Source organism: Nothobranchius furzeri, chromosome 19 (genome assembly GCF_043380555.1).
Source record: "Nothobranchius furzeri strain GRZ-AD chromosome 19, NfurGRZ-RIMD1, whole genome shotgun sequence".
Lineage (NCBI taxonomy): Eukaryota > Metazoa > Chordata > Actinopteri > Cyprinodontiformes > Nothobranchiidae > Nothobranchius > Nothobranchius furzeri.
In genome coordinates this window covers 24645125-24667624 of record NC_091759.1, presented here as the reverse complement: position 1 = coordinate 24667624, position 22500 = coordinate 24645125, and the positions used below count along the sequence as shown (strand labels likewise).

The 22500-nt window shown below is 47.9% G+C and overlaps 1 protein-coding gene across 26 annotated transcripts in view; it reads left to right on the top strand.

The window, feature by feature from the left end:
* Nucleotides 1-22500, top strand: part of macf1a (microtubule actin crosslinking factor 1a) — a 172815-nt gene that overhangs the window by 67986 nt on the left and 82329 nt on the right. For 11 of the 26 annotated variants that reach the window (XM_054745404.2, XM_054745422.2, XM_015974117.3 and 8 more), the window contains exons 1-8: nt 15922-17137; nt 19064-19230; nt 19310-19422; nt 19659-19765; nt 20009-20128; nt 20412-20507; nt 21802-21929; nt 22016-22109. In XM_054745404.2, the coding sequence (XP_054601379.1) occupies nt 16121-17137; nt 19064-19230; nt 19310-19422; nt 19659-19765; nt 20009-20128; nt 20412-20507; nt 21802-21929; nt 22016-22109 (1842 nt within the window). In that variant the 5' untranslated portion in view covers nt 15922-16120. Of the gene's footprint in view, nt 1-1009; nt 1300-3202; nt 3265-8775; nt 8866-10898; nt 11007-11738; nt 11817-12162; nt 12256-15921; nt 17138-19063; nt 19231-19309; nt 19423-19658; nt 19766-20008; nt 20129-20411; nt 20508-21801; nt 21930-22015; nt 22110-22500 lie in introns of those variants that run through there. The other 15 variants (XM_054745424.2, XM_015974124.3, XM_070547282.1 and 12 more) reach the window with 4 other exon arrangements.

Here is a 22500-nt window from a genome sequence, read left to right as displayed (position 1 = left end):
TCTCAGGTTCCGTTTTATCAGTTGGAAACGGATCGAAGTGGGAAAACCGATACATGAAAGGGAAAGTGTTTCCTTCCTTCAGCATCCGAGGAAAAGTCCCTCCCACTTTAATCTAATCGGGAGACAGAGTGCGGGAAAATGAGTTCCGGGAGGGATTAGAGGCGTAAGCTCTGACTGGTATTTTTAGTGTGGAAGGGGGAGGAGCTTATTGTGACCTGGTCAGGTGTTGTTTACCTGGGCTAGACCTTGCTAAATAAATCCCACCTCTTCTGTGTTGTTGCACCGCCCCAGTCCCCATCTGAGGAGTGATTCCAGTTATAAATCTGGATGTAATCCTGAAACATGACATCCTAATGACCACACACACACACACACACACACACACACACACACACACACACACACACACACACACACACACACACGCACACACCCTAATGGGATGAACGCCGCTGCCCACGGCCTGTTTATCTCTCCTGATTAAATTAGCTGTCACCACGTCCTGCCAGCCTCTGTTGGTGGGACTAAAGTCCGTCTCCAGACCGGATTCCATCCTCTAGGCTTTGGAACGACTCCGAGCTGGGAATATCTGAAAACAAACGTGCTTCGAAAGGAAAAGCAGCAGCGGGGAAGCCTGGAAACGAAGGAAACAGAGCTATCAGGATCTGGTTTGTGTCAGCTGGACTGGAGTGGGAGGAGGGTGTGTGTTTGTGATGCGATCACAGAGAGCTGAGTAGGATTACATCATCTGGTGGGCTCTCTGGCTCAAACAGGAAAACTGGGATTTAGAGGACTCGCATCGTCTCTTCTGGACAACAAGTAAGACGGTTGGTGTCTCTCGGGGGAAATCAGCTCAGCACGCCCGAGGAGAGCAAGTGGAACAGGGAAGTAGAGCTGCTGGGGGGGAGGTGCCAGGGAGGGGGAGGAGCCTCTGCTGCTGCTTGGCACACGTGGGACAGCAACTGCTGCTGGAGAGTGAAGGGACAGAAATCCTGACGGGAGGAGGCCGGAGAATCGACATGGCAGCCTGGGATCTGAGGACGGAGGGGACAGCTGTCCCACTCACAGATTAACCAGAACCAGAGGGCCCGCTGGACTTTCCTGTGCCGGCTCAAAGCTGTAGTTTGTTGAGGCGGCTGGTTGCCGTGACGCCTTGCTGCTATAATTATCTGACTTGTGCTGTGGATTATGCTGCAAGGTAGAACCTGAGTGGAGGAGCAGGGAACCGGACCATGTGGCCCGATTACCGGCATGAGAGCCACCTGAACGCTCACCTGTACTCACTCATGTGCTGCACAGGTCAGTGTGTTCCTGTGGAGCAGCGTTTCAGCAGCTGCGTGTGTGTGTGTGTGTGTGTTGTTGTGCTTCGACAGCGTGGAGGGGGTGTGTTCATGCTAACAATGATGTCCTGTGTGAATGAATGAGTGCCGTTCCGTAGCTGTCACTCATACGTCTCCTCAGAAAAAACTAGAACACACACACACACACACACACCTGAGGTACAACCCCGAACACCTGAGTGATGTCATCGGAGTCGTATCGCTATGATAAGCATGTGAATGCGTTCCGTTCCCTCCTGCTGAACTGGCTCAGCTGCTCCGGCGGGTTCTGGGTCCGGGGCGTGCTGCACTGAGATAATTTAGCAAGAGGATGTTGAAATGTGTGTGTGTGTGTGTGTGTGTGTGTGTGTGTGTGTGTGTGTGTGTGTGTGTGTGTGTGTGTGTGTGTGTGTGTGTGTGTGTGTGTGTGTGTGTGTGTGTGTGTGTGTGTGTGTGTGTGTGTGTGTGTGTGTGTGTGTGTGTGTGTGTGTGTGTGTGTGTGTGTGTGTGTGTGTGTGTGTGTGTGTGTGTGCGCGTGTGTGTGTGTGTGCGCGTGTGTGTGTGTGTGTGTGTGTGTGTGTGTGTGTGTGTACTAAGGAAAGACTGAGCGATCAGATGTTTCATGGAGAAAGTCATACTTGTGTCACCACGGTAACCGATGGGCGGTATCTGTGTGAAGCTGCTCTCTGATTGGCTGGACATAGATTAGCTCAGCTGATTGGAGGGAAGTTCATCTCAGAAAACACTGATCGGTAGTTTGAGCCTCCTGAGGTTTTCCTCGGGCTCGTCGGTTTATTTTTACATTTGATGACTTTCAGCAGCGATTTCTGCTGAAAATGGGTCCGAACCCTCGTATTATTTTAGTTTTAATATTATTTTTTACTTTCTTTTGGTCCACTGGAAGCTCATTAAACACGAGTAAAAGCACGTTTTAATATTCCTCCAGCCAGACGACCTGTGCTGTTCCCCGAGTTCCCGGGCCTCCTGGCCTGGAGCTCGTCTGGGTGGAGATCGCACCTCCGTTAGAGACGGAGACCTGAGCTGAACATAAAACAGTGAAACTTCAGCGAGGTGGGAATAACGTCAGATCAGAAGGTTTGGATTAAGCTGTTACTAACGAAACCAGTGACGGGAATTCTGAGCCTCCAAAAAAGGATGAATCTGGGAATGAAAGCTCTGATGTGTGACTCCTGGCCGCAGAACCAGGGAGGCTCACGTCTATCACAGGTATTCCCTCTTCCTGTTTGGTTATTCCCACCCGTAAAGGCTGCTTTGATCTTCCTAAACCAGAGCCACGGCCTCTCGGAGGTAATGCCGGGTCAAAGTTCACGGTTACCCGTTACCTGTCCAGTTCACGCATCACTCCGCACGCTAACAGCAGCAGGAAGCACACCCAGAAGCTCCTACCAGGCCCTCTGTCGTTTGGTCTTCTTCTGTGGTTTTCCTGTTTTTATTTATTTATTCTGTGTTTGTGGTTTTCTCAGGAATCCGGCTTGGATTAAATCTGTTCTGGAGGTTTTCTAAAGCACAAAAGTTCAGCATTCCTGAGGAATTATCAGCAGATAAACACGCTTAGCTCGGGAGGGTCTGTGTGTGTTAACTCCGACCGGAGCGACCTGATAAAATTCCTCTCCTGATGGATTGTTTGAACAGTTTCTTGTTTAATTTTCTGCTGTTGGGCTGTTTTTTCATCCTGATGAGTCACTTTTCTTCACCTCATCCTTTACGTTCATTTATACGTTTACCTGTTTACACCCGGTTGGTTTTACCGATGCTTGCTCTGAATAATCCAGATAATCTCCTAAAATGGGAGACTTTTTTAGAACTTCCTGGATGAAATCCCATCATTAACCTCCATCTTGTTTGTCCTTGTTTCTCCTCAGATGAGCGGGACCGAGTGCAGAAGAAAACCTTCACAAAGTGGGTCAACAAACATCTCATTAAGGTGCGTTTGGCTCCACTCGGCTTGTCTGAGTCTTCCATTTCTGGATGAAACCATGAATTTTTAGGATGAATCCACCTGAAGCACAACGCTGATGCCATCAACCTGTCAGTGGGCTCCAGGGCAGCTGTGGCTACAATGTAGCTCATCACCGTCCGATGATGGGTGAATGAGTGGTCATGTGGTAAAGTGCCTTGGGGGGGGTGTTATCGTAGCGAGCCCTGGTCGTTCTGCCCTAATCGTCTCAGGTGAGCTGTTAACCCTCACCCAGACGCTGGTCCCAGTGGTTGGAGGTCCACTTTAGGGATTATCATCCCGCCTTCAGGAATCCAGCATCTGATTAGTTCCGTGTTCGTGATTCCTGATGTCTCTTGTTCCTCTGGGAACTGTGGAAGTGATGATGCTCCCATCATGCATTGCGGCTGTTGCACAAGCCTTTGGAGGCTGCTGGGGTGTGAAGTTAGCGGGTCAGGGTTCAGCAGCGACTCCTGAGATTAAATAATCTGGGTTAATAGGTTCCAGGTGAGGAATAGAAGGATTTACGATCCAAACGTTTAACCGGGTCTGGCTGGAAATGTGGGTTTAATCTGGACTAAAATGGGTTCAAAGCTGTAGAACTTTTTTATTTCACACAGTTTGTTTATTTTAGGGATGCACCGATCAGGCCTTTTGCTGCCGATCACCGATACCGATATCAAAGAATGCTGATCACCGATACCGATCACGTGGATTGGCCAGAAATGTTCTAAGACATTCTAATGAGTGGTACAAACTACATAATCTGGGAATAAAGGAAATGTAACCTAATCTAAAATGGTCTGTATTAGGGTCGTCACGGTGTGAAAATTTCACCTCACGGTTATTGTGACCAAAATTATCACGGTTTTTGGTATTGTCACGGTATTTTTTTAAACATGCTACATTTTCACACAATTAAATAAACCCTGTATATCAGGAAATATTGTCCTCAGTTTGTGTCTAAATTTTGCCTAAAATGTGTTATTTTGTAATTATGTTGTTTATTTGTTTACATTTTTCCCTTTAGTCTTTAAAATACCAATATTTGCCCATAACTTCTTATTTTTTGTCTGTTTGATGTCATCATTTTAAAAATATTAGATCAGATGATACTCAGTACTCAAGTAGCCTTCTAATCAGATACTTTTTTACCCTTACTTGAGTAATAAACCCTATATCAGGAAAATGTCATCCTCGGTTTGTGTTCTTCCAGTGAGCTTTGCAGATGTGGGAAAATGTCATCAGGCAGTAATCGTTGTTAAATTCATAATTATTCTCGGAGAGAGACCAACTCTTATCTGCCCCTGGGAGCCCCGTAATGCATAGCGTCATTTCAACATGGCGGTGTCCGCGACACGGTTTATATGCAGGTAGCGGCGCTGCGGCTGCTTTATATAGCGACTCGTTGCATTCTCCCTCAACCCAAATCCTCGGATCACACATTTTAGCTAAAACGCTAACGTTAGCTTGCCTTGCGTTGACTGTAGAGTTGTGGGTGATGGTCACGCAGATGTGTCATGAGATTTGAAGCGTTGCTGCCTTTCACAGACACTTTTTCTGCACGTGCTGCAAACAGGATAGCCGTCTTCTATCAGCTGTCCCTCGGCATTCTTCAAATATCCAAAAGATGCCCGTACTTCCCACTTTGTCTTCTTTGAGGGATAATAAATGTCCCAAGTGCTGCCGTCTCCTCCTTTGGCCGTTATTTCAGCTTTAGCTTCAAGAACGTTTTGGTTGTAAACAACAAAGTGCGCATGAGCTGCCGGCAACTTCAGCAGATGATACGGTGGCTGGTAAGGGTCACCGCGCCTACACCGCAGCCACGGTAACCCACAGAGATAATATAGTTTTTAAAACAAGACGGTTTTTATTATTGTCAATTTTTTTTTTACCGGGGTTTACCGCTACACCGGTTACCGTGACAACCCTACCTGATCGGTCTGCTTTGATCTATTTTGAAAACTCCGATCAAAACCGATAGGGGCGCTATCGGCCGATTACGATCAAATGCCGATCCATCGGTGCATCCCTCGTTTATTTTCATGAAATTAAAAGTTTTCAGCTTCAGATTTTAATCCAACAGGAGCAGAAGAGCAGCTTGAATTCCTGCTGCTGGTCTGTAAATAACAACAAAAGTTCTGCTTTGGTTCTGGGTTGATTAAGAGGCAGCGCCGGTCCGGATTTAGAACCTGCAGTGGTTCTGGTAGCTCTAGAAGCTTGGCTGCTTGGGTCCGTTCGGATGATCGGAGTTAAAGTAGCTCCGAGGTCTCGGCTCATTAAACCTCCACTGTCTGTCCGGCTGATCCAATAAAAGCACCGACTTCAGTTAGCCAGAGGTTCTGGTACCGGCTCGCTTTAGCGTGACGTCACTGCTGCAGCAGGATCATTCATTTCTGTATAATTAGTAACACGAAGTGGTTCTGCAGCAGGAGTCGGGTCGTATTTCTGAACCGCTCCGGTCTGGTCAGTCCCTTCATTTCAAGTATTAACATTTAAACGTGAGACCAGGTTCTGGTCGTGTTGTCGTCGCGGCGTCCTTCAGCTGGAGGACACACAACCACATGTATGCTCAGACATGTAAAACCTGCTGCTGTGAAGGTTAAAGCAGGAATATTCTGTCATATAAGCTGCGTTAAGCTGAGTCTGCGACCTTCAGTGAGAGTTTAAAATGTCTGTTTGGTGAAAATGTGATAAAGTTAACAGATTTCTGCTCTTTGAATCACATGTTGTTGGTGAAATATGAATAAATGGCGTCCTGATGAAGGTGAAAAGTCAGAATAATAAATCAAACTTCCATCTAGCCTCCAGAAACACTAAAATAGCGTCTCAGTTCGACAGGAAATGAACAGTTTGTAAACTAAAAGTGAAACAGCCGTTTCTCCACATCCTGTCGGATCCGTTCACACGTCGGCGTCACCTTCAGCACGGTTATTTCACCTCGCTCAGGAATGCTGGGTATTCTTGTCACATGATTCAGCGAGGGCGCGTCCGTCTGCCCCCATAACTCTGGAGCAACGGTCGCCAGAGCTGCCGGGCTGAAAATGGGAGCCGGTATCAGCTGGCAGAACCAGACCATCTGGGTCAGAGAGGCGAGCGGGAGCAGCCGAGGGCACGCCTGAGGAAGCTGCCTGGCTGTAGACAGGAAGCTGAAATCAACTCAATGACTTCATTAGGATCCTTGTTTATTTCCTTTGGATGGAAAAACTAAAAGTGATGAGTTGATTTTTCAGACTTCAGCAGATATTTAACACAAAAGCATCAGTCAGGATAGCTGGGGTCTAAACGTTATTACTGTGTAATACCACATGTAATACCACATCTGGCCACTAGGTGGTGCTTCCACCTGCAGGACCCAAATAAAATAATAAGAATAATGCATTTAATTTATAGGCGCCTTTCAAACCCCATGGTCACCTCACAAAACATGATAAAACACACAAAAATAAGAATAAGATCATTTAAACAACAGAATTATAAAGAATGTACCATATTTTAATTGATTGATTTAATTTATTCAAGTGTCATACACCATAAAGGTGCCCAGCCCACACGGGCTTATTAGACCCTACAGCATCTAATAAATCACAACATGACTGTGTGATACAGAGTAGTACACAACACTGCTAAACAAACACAACTATGACCGCGTATTTCTCATATGGGTATAGAATACTTCGGCGTCTGTACCAAGCCTTTTCCACAAATTTAGCTAAAACAAAAATCTTATTTTCAAACAACCAACACATAATTTCAGCTTCCTGCTTCCAAAATAAATCTGGATTTTTTGACTGGATAAAATCAAATAAGGGCTCTCTCAAATCACAATACAAGGAACCATGAAAGATAAAATGGAATTCATTCTCAACCATGTTGGAATCACAAACCTCGCATAGACGAGAATCCCAAAGTATTCCTTTAAATCGTCCCACTTCCACTGCCCGTTCTTCTTTGTCTTCTTGTTAACATACATTTGAGATAAAATTCTGTATTATAATCCCTTTTAAATTATACATAATTTCTAAGTTTTGGTTTATTCCAAATATCCTTCTTCCATTGTTCCCTGTATTTTACATCCAACTCCTGTCTGACACGAGTAATGTTACATTTTAAGTTATTTTGAAGAATTATGCCCACGTCTAAATTTACTAAAATAACTGAAATATCTCTAAACCATGGGTGAAATTTTGTTTTATCCCAGTTAAATATTTTCTTGGTTAGACTTTCCTCCGGAAGACTAACGAGGCGGTTCCATAAACGCACCATTTCACAACTCCGTCCTGCGTCCCCCTCCACAGCTAACGTTGCTGCACACCCAGAAAGCATCCTAACGCTCGCTGTTGAGCCCAATTACATTCAAATGTTTCTCTGGAACCCCAAACTCCCGCGGCATAAAACAGAACTGGGTCAACCAACGATTCACAGAGTTGTGTAAATATGGAAAACCAAGATACTATAAATTACAGAAATAGAGAAATATTTAAAACTCATTTTAAGTTGGATGATTCAGTTCTATCAGCAAGTTTTTACGTCTTTATTAAACACATAAATGTTAAGTATTTCATAGTAATATCTTTAGTTACATTCAGTCATTTATTATCCAAACAGAAAGGCTAAATCCTCAGCTTTGCTGCGAGATGACGTAACTTTTGTTTGTGTAGCGCTCATCAGACCAAAAATCACAAAGTTCTTCACATAGATCTAAACAAAACAAAGCATGAAGTCATAAAAGGCCATAAAACAAAAGAAAGAAGAGAACAAATCTGAGTTAAAAATAGAAAATTAAAGATTTATGTGAAAGCAGCTTTAAGTAAAAGGGTCTTCAGCCGTCCGGACTGTCGATCCTACGTAAGGATTAAGGAAGTCCAAAATGGTTTTAACTCTTTATTTCTCAGCTTTGCTGCAAGTTTACATGTTTGTATTTCCCAGCGTTTCATGTCTGAACAACAAAAGGGAAACAAACACAAACAGAATGTTTTGTTTTCTTATTTCTGGTCTTTAACCAGCAGTAGGTGCTGGCTGTGCAGGGCTGGGGTTAACCCTAGGCTGACTGCAGATCAGTCACAATCCACATTTCCTGTCAGCTGGACCACTTCCTGTTTCACAACATCTGACGGTCTCAGAAATCACCTTTTAACCTTTCTGAAACAGCAGGTGATGATCAGGAGCATCTTCATGACGTCATCATTACCCGTGTCGCCCCCTGCTGGTCAGATGAAGCAGTAGCTTTTCAGAAGGCTGATCTTTTATAAACTAATGTTTACATTAATGTCGCTTGTTGAGGAATGCAGAAGAAGCTAATGTAAGCTGAAAACCGATCAGCGACTGTTTAAATAAAGAAAATAATAAACGAAAATAAAAGTAAATAATAAACTGAAACAAAACTGGTGCTGAGTCTCTGCTGTTGTCATGGCAACCGCCTCCGCCTGCCGTGCGGGTGTGAACAGAGGAATGTGTCAGAGCACAGGATTAACCTTTCTCCCCCCGCCTGTCACCCAGGTGAGGAAGCACATCACAGACCTGTATGAGGACCTGAGGGATGGACACAACCTGATTTCCCTGCTGGAGGTCCTGTCCGGAGTCACGTTGGTACGTAAACGTTCCTTCTTCTGGGTTGGGTTGGTTCTGACCCGCTGAGTCAAGCTCGGCACGGTGACGCCTTCGGTCCGACCTGATGAGCCTCAGACGTGATGCAGACTGACAGACGGGCTGCACCGTCGCTTCAGCTCAAGTCAGGTGGACGAACAGAACCTGACTGCTGACTCGGGCCTGTTCGGGTTCATGCATAAAGAACGCTGAGTCAGGACACCGGCCAGAACCAGAACCAGATAGGAGGACTTCTTAAATGATTTATAATGGAGCTTTAGAACTTTTCAGCTTCCAGAACAACGGTGGTTCTGATCCAGTTAAACGTGTTTTACTGGTTTTCTCCACCAGTATTTGGCAGCCAGGCTTTTATTTTGTAGGTGAAAAGCTGGAACACTTGAATGCTTTCTTTCAATTTCAATTCAAGTTTATTTATAAAGCGCCAAACCACGACAAGAGTCGTCTCAAGGCACTTCACATAATAAACATTCCAATCCAGGTCAGTTCATTAAGCCAATCAGAAATGATGTTTCCTATATAAGGAACCCAGCAGGTTGCATCAAGTCACTGACTAGTGTCAGTGACTGACTAGTTCTGATGTTGGGATTAGACTGTCTTTAATTTGACAGGGAAGTGAAATAATCTGAATGTGCTCTTTTAAAGGTTGTAAATGATGCGACTCTGCTGCTGTTAGACCTCTCAGCTGAATTCACAGATTAGATAAGTGGGATTAGTCTTTGGGGATTTTTAACATCTTGCTATCTCGGCTCGAACAGGGTGTGGAGGTCTTGGACGTGCCCTGGAGTGGGTCAGGTCCCATCTCAGGGAGAAGCTTCTGTGTGAAGCTGGGTGACTTCTCTTCCTCCAGTGCCAGCCTCTCCTGGGGGGTACCTCAGGGGTCTGTTCTGGGTCCTTTGCTGTTTTCTCTCTCTCTAACTGCTGCCCCTTGGTTTGATTCTTCGGAAGCACAAAGTCACTTCATCTGTATGCTGATGATGGCTGAATCTATTTCCCCTTGAGACGGCGTTCTGCAGGCTTGGTTAAGCCCTCCTGGACTGTCTGGAGGAGGTTAGAGCATGGGTGGCTTACTGAGGGCAAAACAGAGATCCTTGTTTTAGTCCGAATGCCATTTATGCCTCAAAGCAGGCAGGCGACCTCTCTTCGTTGGCTCCCTTTAAGAAGGAGCTAGTCACTGATCTGGGCGTGAAGGTGGACGTGTCACTAAAGCTGGAGACTCGTGGTAATGGAGCTGTTGCTTTTTTCATCCACTTCCTAGCCAGAAGCAAGCCACTGGCTCACTTGGAGACTGTAGTCCGTGCTTTTCTTGCTTCTCCTTTAGACGACTGTACCTCGCTCGGCTGCGGCTAGCTTCCTGACCGGCACCAGAAAGCGGGAACACACCACGCCTGTCCTGGCTCGTCTGCATTGGCTTCCGGCTTGTTTTGGTTTTTAAGTCTCTGCAGGGTTGTGCTGCTAGCTGTCTCTCGGAGTTACTCGCTCGATGCATCCCATCACGTGCTTCATGGTGAACGCAGCAGGACTCAACAAGAGGAGGCGGGGCTTTCTCAGTTCTGGCCCAAAGCTGTGGGTTGACCTTCCACTGGAGGTCAGACAAGCCCCCTCACTGGCTGTTCCTAAGAGTCGGATGAAGGCTCACTTTTATAGTGTAGCGTTCCCTCAGCACGCGAGTTAGCCATACTTTTAGGTGTTCTAGTTGAATTTGAACCTGTTTTGGTTTATTTAATCACAATTTTTTGCCTTTATCGTCTGTTTTTATTTGTCCTGGTGTAGACGTTGTGGGCTCTTGCTTGGGTGGGTGTTGATGGAATGCACGTAGTGGTTCTGTAAGGAGCAGGAGGGCCTTCAGAACCTTCAGAACCCGAACGGGTTTGAAACCGTTTTATTTTGGTGAAAAAGAAAAAAATCCTCTTCTGTTGTTTTTCTTTTCATCTTTGTTTCATTTGTTTATATTTTATATTTCTCGTTTCCTTCTGTTGTCCTCATTTCCAACCATTTCCATCCTTGCGTTACCATAGCAACAGAAGAGCAACCCCAGTCTGAAAAGGACGTATGCCTCTCGGGCCCCGCCCCTCATCGCTCTGGGAGGGGAGGAGGATGAGGAGGAGGAGGAAGGAGCTCAGGGAGTACGTTTGACCTCTGACCCTTTCAGTTTCACCCTCCTGCCTGCAGGGGGAGCTGTGAAGCCGCATGAGTGTGCTGTTCCACTGACCCAGCAGAACCGGGCTGAGTGGGTCCAACTCTCCTGTTGGTGGAAACATCATCCCTCAGATTAGATTTTTAATCTTTAATTTATTCTTAAATTAGATTTCCAAAAGGGTTTGTGATGTTTCCACTCAACGGCCTGCTGTGTTGCATGAATCTGTCACAAGAAAACAAACCGGATCAGAACCAGCGGACGTGCTGGAGGCAGGGTTGATACCGATTCATGGTTTTGGCTAGCATGACTCAGCACTTAGCAGCAGCTCCTGATTGACCCGTCATGCTGCCGCTCTTTTCTTTGCTGTTCGTCTGAATTCACAGATTAGATAAGTGGGATTAGTCTTCGGGGTTTTCCCGGCTCGCTGACGGATTCCTCCTGTGTGACGACTGATCCTGAGTGTTTAACTCACTTCTGCATCCTAATCTCTTCTCTGAAGCTAATCTGTGTGATTTGTTTCATTTTTCCTCCTTTAAACTTTTTCACATTTAAACATTTTTGGGTAAAATCTGCTGATTAATCAATAAAAAGTCTTGTTTTAGTTCTTGTGCAGCACTTTGCTCCAGCGGTGCATGTTTTAGCAGCTGACGACAGCGAGGGGGTGTTTAGTTCTCCGTGCGACTAAAACCCGTTTCCTTCGTCTTCTCCTTTGTTGCAGCCCAGAGAAAAAGGTCGGATGAGGTTTCATCGGCTGCAGAACGTCCAGATCGCCCTGGACTTCCTCAAGCAGAGACAGGTATCCATCAGACGTTCCTCATGCTTCTGCAGACACGAGTGAGTCCAGAAAACCGTTGGTCTGACGTGTTTCTGGGATCCGATTAGGAGAAGTCAGCATTTCGTCTGTAAAACGGTTAAAAACCAAATCCTGCGATCCGGCTGAAAATACTAAAGCATCATTTAACCGCTGGTTTCTCAGGTGCTCCCGGCTCTGCCCTGCGTCTGGACTGTCAGGCGCTTTTTAAGTCTCTGCAGATTCCCCCAATCAGCCGAGGACCTCGACTGAAAACATTCACAGATCTAATCTCCTGACGAGCTCCGCAGACGGGAGAAATCTGGGCTCATTTGGTGTTTTTTATTTTCAGGTGAAACTCGTAAACATCAGGAACGATGACATCACTGACGGGAACCCCAAACTGACGCTAGGACTCATCTGGACCATCATCCTCCACTTCCAGGTCTGAAACCCTCACACGTGGCCTCCGGCTCGCTCGGTGTGCCTCCTGGAGGTGGTTAGGTGCTCTGCTGTCGGGATGCAGCTTTTAGCTTCTGTTTTCCTTCCCAGCAGCCAGATTTAGTTTAATCCTGCAAAAAGTTTGTTTAGACTTTAGTTTATTTTTATTTTTATCGGTGAAATTATTTATTTCTGTTCAACTGATATGTTTTATTTTCCGAGTAAAGACCAGGAGAAGCTCGCTGCCGCGTTAGCAGATGACGATAATCTGGCATCCTGGAAGGAAAACGTAAATAAAGGAGTTTGGAAGTGAGATTGATTAGATAATCTCTGATCTGCTGATGATTGAGCCTGGATTATTACTGGATTAAAGCGACAAAGTGCTGACTAAAGGTTTCTGATGTTGGGATTAGAGTTTGGATGTGTCCCATCCCAGATTAGGACCGTGTCCTACAGCAGGAGCATTCCCGATCTCGGGCACAGTTCTGGAAGTGTTCAGGAATCTTTTGTTTGTTTAGTGAGTTAAAAGGAGGAGAGTCGGTCTGAGAGGATTTTTCCTGCTTCAGATTTCTGGTTTCCTAATCTGGCTTCTGTCTCCCAGCTGACTCCAGAGCCTCTTTGTGTTGTGGATGCTCAAACACACACCAGAACGTTCCCGCTGCTCCCGGATGCAGGACTCTGTTTCCAGGTCACAGATGGAGAACACACCAGATGATCCCGCCGCCGCCGGGTTTACCCTTTAGTCGTGTTTCAGACTGAAGCTTCCGAGGATTATTAATAAAATACTTTGTTATGGATACGTCGTCACAAGAGGAGTTGGGATGGATATCAGAGCAGGATTTAAGTTTAGGAGATTATTTAAACTCGGCTCTAATCTATCAAAGTTAGAAACAAAAGTAAAAGTTAGAAAAGATGTTTCCCTGAGTCCGAGCAGGACACGGATACATCCGCCCGCGTCCTCCAGCAGCTTCCACCAGAACCCAGGGATGCAACGGCCCGGCAGATTACGCTGCCTGCAGGTTACCGTGGAAACGGGTGGGAACGCTTGACAGAATGAGTTGGTAGAAGAAAGTGTTGCTGGACGGACCGTGGTGGTGGGGGATCGAGGGGGTGAAGGTCAGAGGTCACAGAGTTCAGAAGCTGGTTTCACATCCGAGCTTCAGCCTGCCGGTGAACCTGGAGTTCGTTATTCCGGATTCTAGAAGTTCACAAATTGTCCACGAGTTTTCCCACCGGTGAGCGAGCCGGGATCTGCTCTGAGGGTCCGAGCGGTTCTGGAACTTCTCGCGTTCACATTTGGACCCAGAAGGACAGAAATGAGCTTTTGCACCGTGACACGAATCCTCAACACGAGGAATCTTCCACCAGCTCCTGCCTGTGACGACCGGGAGAAACTCCTGCAGCTTTCCGACACCAGCTTGTGGAAATGTGTGACTCAGCTAAATATAGCAGCTCTCAGGCCTCATGACTCTCAGCTGAGGTGAGTCATCGTTTCTCATCCTGGACTGAAACTAGCAAAAATCTCTCATCTGGATCAGAAATGACCGAGAGGCTGCTGCAGCTCCTGAATCTCCACTAGAGGGCAGCGTTCGCTTCAGCATCAGGTACCACCTTCCCCATTTGGCTCCGCCTCCTGCTGCTCTGTCTGCTTCTGATTGGATGACCAGACCTTTAGTTTTATTATCATTCATTATTATTCCTCTCGTGTTGTTTGTGTTTCTCTGGGATTATGGGTTAGGATGGCTTTAATCTGCTGCATGTCGGAGTCACGGGTTTGTGTTTTATTATCAAACACCTGGAAAAAAGCTGCTAAACCGTTTAAAGTCTAAAATATCAACAAAAATCCTGAAACTTGTGTCTGATGCTTCAATTCTTTACTGATTTAATTGGTTTATTAACCGTTTATCGACTTCAGTTTGAGTCCAGAACATATAAAATTAAACATCATTACGTTGGATTATAAAGATTAGAACAACATTAGTTTTATTCATTTAGAAATCTTCGTTTGTAGCCTTATTTCCTTAAATGAAGACCAAAAATACCAAACAGAATATTCACATTTGTGTGTTTTCATGACACAAGAGAGACAATCTGATTTAATCTGAGTGGTCAGAGTGAAATCCTGTAATTTAGCAGATTATCTTCATAGTCCGTGTGTTACTCTGCTCCCAGGATTTAGAGCCGGTTCTGATTTCCTGGAGGAAGGTTGTTTATTTTTAAATCGTCTGTTTTCCCTCAGTTCAGCCCTCCTCATGCAGCTTCCATCACTTATTCCTCGTTTTTCCTGCTTTAACTGGAGTTTTGGAGCCGAGTGGAGGAAAACCAGCAGCCTCCTCGTAGGGAACGCCGCTCCTCGGAGGCAGTTTGGTTGGATTAGTTGTGAATTCCTCGCTGAAGCGAGCGTTTGTGGCACAGAGAGCTGCTCGCTCACAGCCGGGGAGGAGAGGAAGCTGAGGAGAGAGACGGGAGGGAAGAGGGAGCGGATTGGTGGAGGAGCAGAACTGAGGAGGGAGGGAGGGGGGAGAGGAGCTGCAGCAGCCGGGAGATAAAAGCTTTCCTCTGCCGGCGTCTGCGAGCGTCGGATAAAGCCGAGCAGCAGCGGATCCAGGCTGCCTGCTGTCAGATCAGCAGGCCTCACACCACAAACGGACCCGCTCCGGTCCAGCAGAGGGAGGGGGGGGGGGGCTCTCACAGCTGATGGGGGACCGCCCAACAGCCTCCGCCAGCCTCCGTCGGATCAGTCCAGTCATGCTCGTCTGAGGGCTTCAGCGGAGACGCCTCCTGGTTTTTTCCACCTTTTGTTTCTTGCCGTTTTGCTCCGTGATGCTCCGGACTTTCCTGAACACCGAGTCCCTTTGGCTCTGCTCCAGAAGCGCCGCACATCTGCACAGGAAATGGGTCTGTAACTAGAACTGGAAGTCCTTACCGAGCCAACAGCTGATGGGCTCCACATCCTGGTGCTTCCTAATCAGACACAACCGGACCAGGAGCAGAATCTCCTTTTAGCTTTGATCTTCTTCCATCTGTGGATGATTCCGGATGTTGCGTCGTCGCACTGCACCACCTGATGAAGAGGAACACCGGCTGAGTTTCTGGCACAGCAACGTGGGCCCGAGTGCCGGAGCCGATTTCCATCCAACTTTAAGCCTCTGGGAGTCTGACATTAGAGAGAGAGTGTGTGTGTGTGCTGGCGTAAATCTGTCATGTGACTCAGAGCTCCCATGTTGGGATTTTAACCCTCTCCTGTGAACGATGAGGTGGGAAACGGCGACTCAGGCCGAGTTTTGGCCGGATCTCCGGGCAATCTGTTGCAGCGTTGGCTGAGTGGTGCCACACGCCACCGATCTGGGCGGCGTTCCTCCTCGACACGCTGCCCAACGTGGAGTACCCTTACGGACCAGATTCCTGCTGATATCGGCTGTTGGAGGGGGAAGACCCGAGCTGCAGTAATGCCTCGGGGCATCACTAATTCATGAGCTCAGATAGAGATACTGGATCTACCTGGAACCGATCCCAGATCTCAGCGCCACCGTTTGCTCTGATCCGACGTGCCGCTGATTTAGAAACCCGAGGAGACACGAGACCTTTTCTGTTGGTTTCTCCCTCCTCACGCAACTCGGGATCAGCTGAAGGTCTTCCATCTCTCCTGATGCACCAGGGAGCGGCTCACCTGTCAACAGTGCAGCCATAAGTCAGCGAGCGTGTCCTTCCAGCTGCCTGCAGACTCGCTTGGGTCCTGAGAGGTCTGGGCTGGCCGCCGCTCTGCCCGAGTCAGCTGATTCCCCAGGATGGTCTCTTCTGGGACGTTACTCGCGCTCCTGGTGTGATTTCACTGCCTTTGATAAAAACCTCGGTGCTGTTTGGAAGTCATGGGGAACTCGATGGGTTGTGTTCGGCCTTCCCGGGACAGAGAACAAGGTGGAGCTCAGCCGCTTCCTCCAAAGAAACGTTTCCGTTTCAGGCGCCGGCACAAAGGCAACAAGAGCAGGAGAGCAGAAGACGTCTCTGATCCACGACGAGGACACGGTCCTGATGAAGATGTGGAGGACAACGCTGCAGCTGCAGGAAGCAGCAGAGTAGCGGTAACCCGCCCACACGGCAGCACTCTGTCCCCCGGGTCGGTCGGCGCCGGGGGGCTGCTGAGCAGCGGGAGACTGGAGGGGACCCCCAAACCCAGCCCCGCCTGGAGGGGGGTCTTCTGCCTCCCGGGAGAAGAAGACTCGGTCAGCGCCATCATCGATGTCTCCAGCATCCCGAGCCAAACCACCACCACCACTCCGGTCAACACGGCGCCGGTCCTTGGCAGTACCACCCCGGGTGGAGGACGGGTCTGCCGGGTCAGGGAGAAGGTCCAGGGGGTCCTGGAGAAACCCTGGATCCTCCGACAGAGGAAGGAAAAAAGAGACGAGGTGGAAGGAGATGAAGCTGGAGCTGAAGATGGGACCAAGCAGGTGGCTGAGGCTCCACCTGAGCGGGAGAGGACAGGTGTGGTCCACATCCGAGAGGTGGATGGGAAGCTCTGCGTGGTTCGGACAGCCTACCCCTGTGATTATGGATCTCCTGTGTGGAGAGGTGACATGGAGATCCACCAAGAGCCTCCTGGACCACCTCCTGCCATGGAGAACATGTCCAAAGTCCAACTGTTGGAGGACATGGGTGGAACCCACCAGCTGGTGGAGGGATTCAGGTTGGTGTCGTCAGCAGGAGCAGAAGGTAGGTCCCCTCCCCTGGAGTCGGGATACTCCAGCGACCTTCCCTTAACCTCTCCAGAGACAGCGGGGACCACCCCGAGTCAGACGGACTGGGGGGGGCTGACCGCCAGCTCCTCGGAGAAAGTGGACTCCATCATGGACAGTCCTCTGCTGCCGCGGCAACACCTGCCACAGGTGGGTGTCTAACCCTAACCCATCAGAGCAGGTCCAGCAGAAGGCACAGGGGGAGGGGGGCGGAGCTTGAACAGGAACCAGCCACTAGGGGTCGCTGTTTAAAATCGGCCTTGTCTGGTGAACGTGCAGAGTGCTTTAAAGGCAGGTCTGTGGTGAGGAAAGGGTTAAATGTTAAACTAGTCCGACTAAAGAGTGAAATAAATGGATTTAAACTAAAGTTCACAAATAAAATAACTCGAGCACAAGTTGGGTTTCAATCCAGCAGCTTTTAATTTCTTTAATCTTTTAGGAAAAAGTTTCCAGATGAAAATAATTTTACAGATTTGAGACGTTAAATCAGCTGATCTGTTGTTCCTAGCTTTAATTAAAGAGTGAATAAAACCATTCCATGACTCAGCAGTAAAACCTAACCTTCACTCGTCTGAAAGCTTTCCCTCCAGGTGGTTTGGAATGATTATTTTCCTTTTGGAACCCGTTTTCCGACTCGGCGGTCTCTGATGTTCGGAGGCTTTTTCACGGCTCACCTTGTTTTTATTTTTGCTGTTTTTGCTGCAGCGTCTCGTTCCTCACGGAGGACGTTAACCGGCTCCGGTCTTCCTATTTTACTCTGTGTGTGTGTGTGTGTGTGTGTGTGTGTGTGTGTGTTTAACTCCTGCTGACTGAAACTTGTTTTATTATAAATTGAACCGATGTCTGAATGTTCGTGCAGCTCTGGGGGTTTCATCTGGAGAAGGAACCAGAGTGATGACATCACTTTCCACTGAACAAATTCATCTGGTGTGTGTGTGTGTGTGTGTGTGTGTGTGTGTGTGTGTGTGTGCTGGAGGATGAGTGTTGTGAAGGGGTTTTTATTGTCAGACTGTTTTTAAAATTCTGGGGATGCGAGGGAATGTGGGACCTTTTTAATGTGTTAAGCACTTTGAGTTGCATGTATTCATGATTAAGTGCTTTATAAATAAAGTTTGATTGATTGATTGAAACACCTGTAAACCTTTAGTGACTTGTACTGTAGATAAGGATAGAATAATCTGGCCTAAAGGCTAATCCTGGTGGATGGGTTTCCTGTCCGGGTGTTTTTTACTCGATGCAGCATCAGGAGGAGGTGATGCGGAGGGTGGCACCTCCTCAGACGGCTGCATTAGTATTCAGGCGGAGATCAGAGTCTGCAGATGGAAACTCTGCAGGAATAGTTCTAGATGTGTGACTGGCTGAACTTCTCAGACGTGACTGACCGGGAATTCTGCAGGATTTTACTGTGAAGTGAGTCCTCCTCCTCCTCTGGTTGGCCTTCAGCCCTCCTCCTGTAGTTTTGGGCTTTTTGCTGCAGTTTGCTGGCTAACCCCAGAGCTTCATAACTCTCAGCGAGAGCAGCAGCAGCAGGAGGAGGAGGAGGAGGAGGCGAGCCGTGGCAGTCGCCGCTCAAACGTCACTCTGCCTTTTGTCGATGCGAACAAACGACCCTAAAGAGAAAATCTCCGAGGAAAGTTGGATCCAGATGCTGTCTGCTTCTGTGGAGGTTTGGTTTCTCCTCAGACGCTCTCCTAGGAAACCTGCTCACGGCCAAACCGCCGCCTGAAAACGCCCGACCCTGCCACACCAGAGTTCTTCCATTTAAGCTGAATAAAGCAGAACAGGACAGACGTTCCTCTGACGCTTCAATTAAAAAAAAACTTTATTAATCCCAGAGATGCTGATGCTGGCTTTTATCTCTGACGGACTTCAGCTGAGCATCACCGTCGTGTTTGGTTTCTGGTTCTTAATGATGTGAAAATGAGCTTCTGGGTCTCGGCCCCGAGACGGGGCGAGGAGCAGACTAATCTGCATCTGAAGCAGAACGGATGACAGAAAAGGAAAAACAGGAGAGGCTGATGGAGGAGATCTTAAAGTTCTGGTTCCTGATCAGAGGAAACGTTCCTCTTCCCTCAGATCTCCGAGATCTACGTCTGCGGCGAGTCGGCCGACCTCACGGCTAAAGAGAAGCTGCTGTTATGGAGCCAGCAGGCGACGGAAGGATACCCCGGCTTCCGCTGCACCAACTTCACCTCATCGTGGAGCGACGGGCGAATGTTCAACGCTCTGCTGCACAGATACAGGTCAGAGGTCGAGCCAGAGTCCCGGACACAGGTCAGAAATGCGTCCCGGCGCCACTCCTGATCCGTGTTTGTTTTTCAGGCCCGACCTGATCGACATGGAGGCGGTGTCGCGGCAGAGCAACCGCGAGAACCTGGAGCAGGCCTTCGAGATCGCCGAGTCGTTGGGTGTGACTCGACTGCTGGACGCTGAGGGTGAGTCGGCTAATCTGAACTACGGAGATTAAATCCCCGTTAGTTTGGTTTTAAGCCATAAACCTTAAAATCGCCTCTAATCAAACACTGAACTGATATTTAATCTGAAGACGAAGCCGAGTCGAACTTTTGACTCGTTCCTAACCTAGTCAGCTGTTTTCATATTAATCACTTACTCCAGTCTGAGTTTAATCTGAGGTTTGAGGACATCAGCTGTTTGTGACTCTCCTCCTCAGACGTCGACGTTCCGTCGCCGGACGAGAAGTCGGTCATCACTTACGTCTCTTCCATCTACGACGCTTTTCCTAAAATCCCGGAAGGAGGAGACGGAATCGCCGCAAACGTACGACTCGTTTTAATCTCATCATTCCAATGAATTCCACCAGATTATTTCTGCTTTAGGGTTTCTCTTTTTCCTTCATTTTGTCATTTCAGTAGTTTTTCATTTTTAGATTTTAGAATAATTATCATCTTATTTCCCTTTTTTCTGTTCATTATTAAATTCTCCAGGGATAATGAGCCGTTTAGTTTTCTCTAGCAGCGTTTTCCTTGTTTTGACCACTGCGGTTGTGTCGTGCTTCTACAGGAAGTGGACCAGCGCTGGTCTGAGTACCAGTCCAGGTTCTTGTCTTTGCTCCAGTGGAGCCGCCAGCAGACCGCCATCATGGCCGACAAAAACTTCCCCCAAAACCCCGTGGAACTCAAAGTGAGGAATTTGTTTTCTTTGTTTGTAAAATAATTTATTTTATTGTTAAAATAACTAAAAGCTATATGAGGACGATTAGGAGTGACTCTCTGGTGCACGCAGGCGGGTGCAGGTGCTTGAAATCCTTAAAAATGCTTGAATTTTAATGTGTTTTGAAATGGAACGTGCTTGATATTAATAATGGTTATGACATCATCCCAGTGAGAGCATTTAGAGCAGATGGATGCTTTAAAACATCCGAAGGCTTCTGGGGTTTGACCTTTGACCCGTTTTCCTCCCGCAGTCACTTTACAACGAGTACGTTCATTTCAAAGAGACGGAGATTCCCTCCAAGGAGACGGAGAAGACTCACCTGGAGCATCTCTACAAGCTGCTGGAGGTGAGGCTGAGCGCGGAGACGCTGTTGGGCCTCGTGCAGAACCGCGAGGTCTTGTTCTGATGCCAGATGGGCACCGGAGTCCCTAGTACTACTACTACTACTACTACTACTACTACTACTACTACTAAACTTTATTTATATAGCGCCGTCACATGGCCCAAGGACCATTCTTACACAAAAATGAACATAAAGAAATAAAAACATATGAAACCATTTAAAAACCAACAAAAACAGGTAGATAAAATCGAGGTGGGGAGCAAAAAGTGCAAAGCCATCCGTTAACGAGATTCCTCTTGAGTGAAAGCCAAAGAATAAAAGTGTGTTTTCAGACGGCTCTTGCTGAGCGTGGTGCCTGTTTGACACCTGTAGGTAGCTCATCCCAGAGCCTCGGCCCCAGCTCCGAGAAAGCACGACCCCCCCCGAGATTCCAGTCTGTGTTTGGGACCGACCAGCAGCCCTGCTGTGCTGAACGAAGGTTCCTTGAGGATGGACCAGATCCGATGGATAACGTGGAGCCAACTCATGTAAACATTTAAAAACAAGCACCAGAACTTTAAACGAAATTCTAAAAGAGACTGGAAGCCAGTGTAGGGATGCCAAGACGGGGGTGATGTGTTCAGATCTCCTGGTACCAGTCAGTAATGTGGCTGCCGCGTTTTGGACCTTCTGTAGTTTCGCTATGGAGGCCTGCTTGATGCCTGCATGAAGCGAGATACAGTAGTCCAGTCTGGTGGTAATGAAGGCGGGGATGATGCAGCAGGATCTGATTGTTCCGTTGACCTGGCTGTCCAGTCCACTCCACATCCAACTTCACCCCCAGATTGGTGACCACAGCCTTCTCCAAAGGTGCTAATGAAGGACAGTCAATCCCTTGGGCACATCCATGTGTGTTTTTCGAGCCGAACAGGATAGTCTCAGTTTTATTCTGGTTGAAGAACACCCCGTGGCAGCAGATATAGGGAAAAGAGGAGGGGGGCCAGGACGGACCCCTGAGGCACTCCACACTGCAAATCAGCAGTATCAGATGAACAGCCCCCCATTCTTACACAAAAATTCCCCCTGAGAGGTAAGATTTTATCCATTGGAGTGCTAAGCCTGATATTCCCAGGCAGTGCTCCACTCGACCAATCAGGATATTGTGGTCTATGGTGTCAAATGCAGCTGTCGGGTCCAAAAGTACTAAAATTACTGCCTCCCCAGAATCGTTTGTCATCAGGATATCATCCAAAACCATCAACAGGACTGATTCTGTCGATGCATGATGGGAAATTTACTGACCTGTTCCCGTGTCCAGGTGTGGATGGAGTTTGGTCGGATTAAACTTCCTCAGGGCCTCCATCCCAACGACCTGGAGGAGGAGTGGGGGAAGCTCATCCTGGAGATGCTGGAGAGGGAGAAGGCGCTCCGGCCGGCTGTGGAGAGGTGCAGGAACACACACACACACACACACACGCACACACACACACGCACACACACACAGGTTGCGTTAACCCCTTGTGTGTTTTCAGGCTCGACCTACTGCTTCAAAGAGCAAATAAGATCCAGAACACGGCCGTGGACTGTGAGGAGAAGCTGACGCTGGCTAGAAACACACTCCAGGCTGTGAGTCCTCAGAAACACACACACACACGGTCCTGAGGCAAATGTCGGGTCACAACCTTCCAGTTTTATAATTTAAGATCTAGTTCTGTATTTTCAGGCCCAATAAAAATTTAAAATGAATAAAAAACATTTTTTTAAATGACATTCTCTGCTCCTGTCCCCCGGTGGTCTCGTCCTCTGCTCCTGTCCCCCGGTGGTCTCGTCCTCTGCTCCTGTCCCCCGGTGGTCTCGTCCTCTGCTCCTGTCCCCCGGTGGTCTCGTCCTCTGCTCCTGTCCCCCGGTGTTCTCCTCCTCTGCTCCTGTCCCCGGTGATCTCCTCCTCTGCTCCTGTCCCCGGTGGTCTCGTCCTCTGCTCCTGTCCCCGGTGGTCTCGTCCTCTGCTCCTGTCCCC